The 2,500-nt window shown below is 43.7% G+C and overlaps 1 protein-coding gene across 1 annotated transcript in view; it reads left to right on the forward strand.

The window, feature by feature from the left end:
* The window catches only part of LOC135096190 (intracellular coagulation inhibitor 1-like), a 9,068-nt gene that overhangs the window by 761 nt on the left and 5,807 nt on the right, over positions 1 to 2,500 (forward strand). The window contains exons 2-4 of the mRNA XM_063997558.1: positions 348 to 554; positions 733 to 905; positions 2,299 to 2,431. Coding sequence (XP_063853628.1) covers positions 817 to 905; positions 2,299 to 2,431 — 222 coding nt within the window. The 5' untranslated portion in view covers positions 348 to 554; positions 733 to 816. The remainder of the gene's footprint in view (positions 1 to 347; positions 555 to 732; positions 906 to 2,298; positions 2,432 to 2,500) is intronic.

Raw genomic sequence — 2,500 nt, forward strand, 5'->3', positions numbered from 1 at the left:
CTCTCTCTCTCTCTCTCTCTCTCTCTCAGAACTGGATTACCTTACCTTAAACTGGATCGAGAGAGAGAGAGAGAGAGAGAGAGAGAGAGAGAGAGAGAGAGAGAGAGAGAGAGAGAGAGAGAGAGAGGTTTTTTGTATTTTTTTTGTGAGAGAGAGAGAGAGAGAGAGAGAGAGAGAGAGAGAGAGAGAGAGAGAGAGAGAGAGAGAGAGAGAGAGAATGATTATCTTTCACCTTAAACAACTTTCACTTCCATCTCTCTCTCTCTCTCTCTCTCTCTCTCTCTCTCTCTCTCTCTCTCTCTCTCTCTCTCTCTCTCTGCCCACAAATGAATAACTTTTCATCGCAGAATGGCGGAAGATCGACCTTCTAAGCAAACGGGCTCTCTAACTGCCCCCCTAACTGCCCTGCTGGTGGGGGTACTGTTTCCCCTGCTGGTGGGGGGGCAGGGGAGGGAGGACGTGTGTTTCCCAGGGAGGGGCCGTTTGTTCAGCTGCCTCCTGACCCCAAGTTTGTCCCCCATGTTGAAAAGTTCTCGTATGACTTGTTCGATAAAGTAAGTTTAATTTTTTCCTGTTATCTCTACTCTTATATCTGTAGAAGTAGCATTAACAGTTGTAATATTTCAATTAAGAGTGTTTCTACCGTTTCTGAAATATTTAGCGCTGTAGTTGTGGTAATAGTAGCAGTTTTTTCTTGTTTTATTTCCTATCATGTTCCTAACCCCTCCGCAGATCTCTAAAAGTGAAGGGGAGAGGAGTGTGATACTATCCCCGTACAGTGTGTGGAGTGTACTGTCCCTGGCTTATTTCGGATCCATGGGCAACACTCAACAGGAGCTGCAGAGAGTGCTGGGTTATGTTAATAAGACACATACGCTGTCTAACTGGAATGCCCTTAGGTTCTTGTAAGTTAAGGGTGTATTTTAATCTTTTTCTACTTTTTTTTAGGGTTTTAAGTGGGGTTTTGTTTAATTTTAAGGGTGTTTTAGTTTTTTTTGTCTGGTTGGGAGGTGCAGAGAGCGTTGGGTTACGTCAAGACTCGCTCACTGAAATGCCCTCAAGTTTTTTTGTAAATTAAAGGTGTTTTTTTTTATTTTTTAGCTTTTTAAGAGTATTTAAGTGGTGTTTTGTTTAATTTTGAGGTATTTTAAGGTGTTTTTGTCTGGTTGGGAGGTGCAGAGAGCGTTGCGTTACGTCAAGACTCGCTAATTGAAATACCCCGAGATTTTTTTTTTAAATTAAAAGCGTCTTTCGTTTTTTTTTTTTTTTTTTTGAGTATTTAAGTAGGATTTTCATTAATTTTGAGGTGTTTTAAGGGGTTTTTGTTTGGTTGGGGGCTGAAGAGAGCGCTGGTTAACGTCAAGGGTCGGTAATCGAAATGCCCTCAGGTTTTTTTTGTAAATTAAATTCGTCTTTTAAGTTTTTCATTTTTTTCTTATGAGTATTTAAGTGGCTTTTTTGTTTAATTTTGACTGTTTAGAGCGGGTTTGTCCGTGCGAATCAGGAGTACACGGTTTTCAAATATTCGACAAGTAATAGCTTATAAGATTACTGATCAATGCGTCACATACTCATAATGAAAACTGATGATTAAACTTGCTCTGGTTAAAATATCAGCACCGTAGATCCTTTTATTCACAAGTTTGAACAAAAAAAATAAATAAATAAAATAACAGGTTCATGGGACAAGACGGTCATTTTTTTGTGCGCGCGGTAAGTTTGCAGTGAGATGTCGACGCGCAGTCTGTGTATGTTACCTCACTACACAAATTTATACAGTTCCAGGATGTTTTAATATAGTCACGTTACCTAAACTTCATTAAAACACGTATTTAATATATATTTTGGCATTTTCTGGGGGCAGTCTTCTTGTTTTGGCCCCTCCGGCATCCCTAGGCCTTCCACAGCCTCCACACTGCTCTCCTTGCCCTGACCTCCTCCACACAGCATCCCTAAGTCTTCCACAGCCTTCCCACTAGTCTCCTTGCCCTGTCCTCCTCCACACAGCATCCCTAGGCCTTCCACAGCCTCCACACTGGTCTCCTTGCCCTGTCCTCCTCCACACAGCATCCCTAGGCCTTCCACAGCCTCCACACTGGTCTCCTTGTCCTGTCCTCCTCCACACAGCATCCATAAGCCTTCCACAGCTTCCACACTGCTCTCCTTGCCCTGTCCTCCTCCACACAGCATCCCCAGGCCCTCCCAGTGGTCCCCCTAGCCTCGTAAGTACCTGGGGGCGTAAGCAAACACTCTCCCCCTCTCATTCTCCCCTCACGACCCTCTCCCTCTCTCCCACAGCCTTGAAAGTGGATCAGGAGATGCTATTTTGAATGTCGCAAATCGAGGGTATTTTTCTGACCAGCTTGACCTGAATCGCTGCCTGACCTCACGCCTCTTTGACCTCCAGGTGGTTGACTTCACGAAAAATGAGGTGAGAGAGAGAAAGAGAGAGAGAGAGAGAGAGAGAGAGAGAGAGAGAGTTGTGTGTGTGTTTGTGTGC

Source organism: Scylla paramamosain, unplaced genomic scaffold (assembly GCF_035594125.1).
Source record: "Scylla paramamosain isolate STU-SP2022 unplaced genomic scaffold, ASM3559412v1 Contig3, whole genome shotgun sequence".
In the NCBI taxonomy this organism is placed as follows: Eukaryota; Metazoa; Arthropoda; class Malacostraca; order Decapoda; family Portunidae; genus Scylla; species Scylla paramamosain.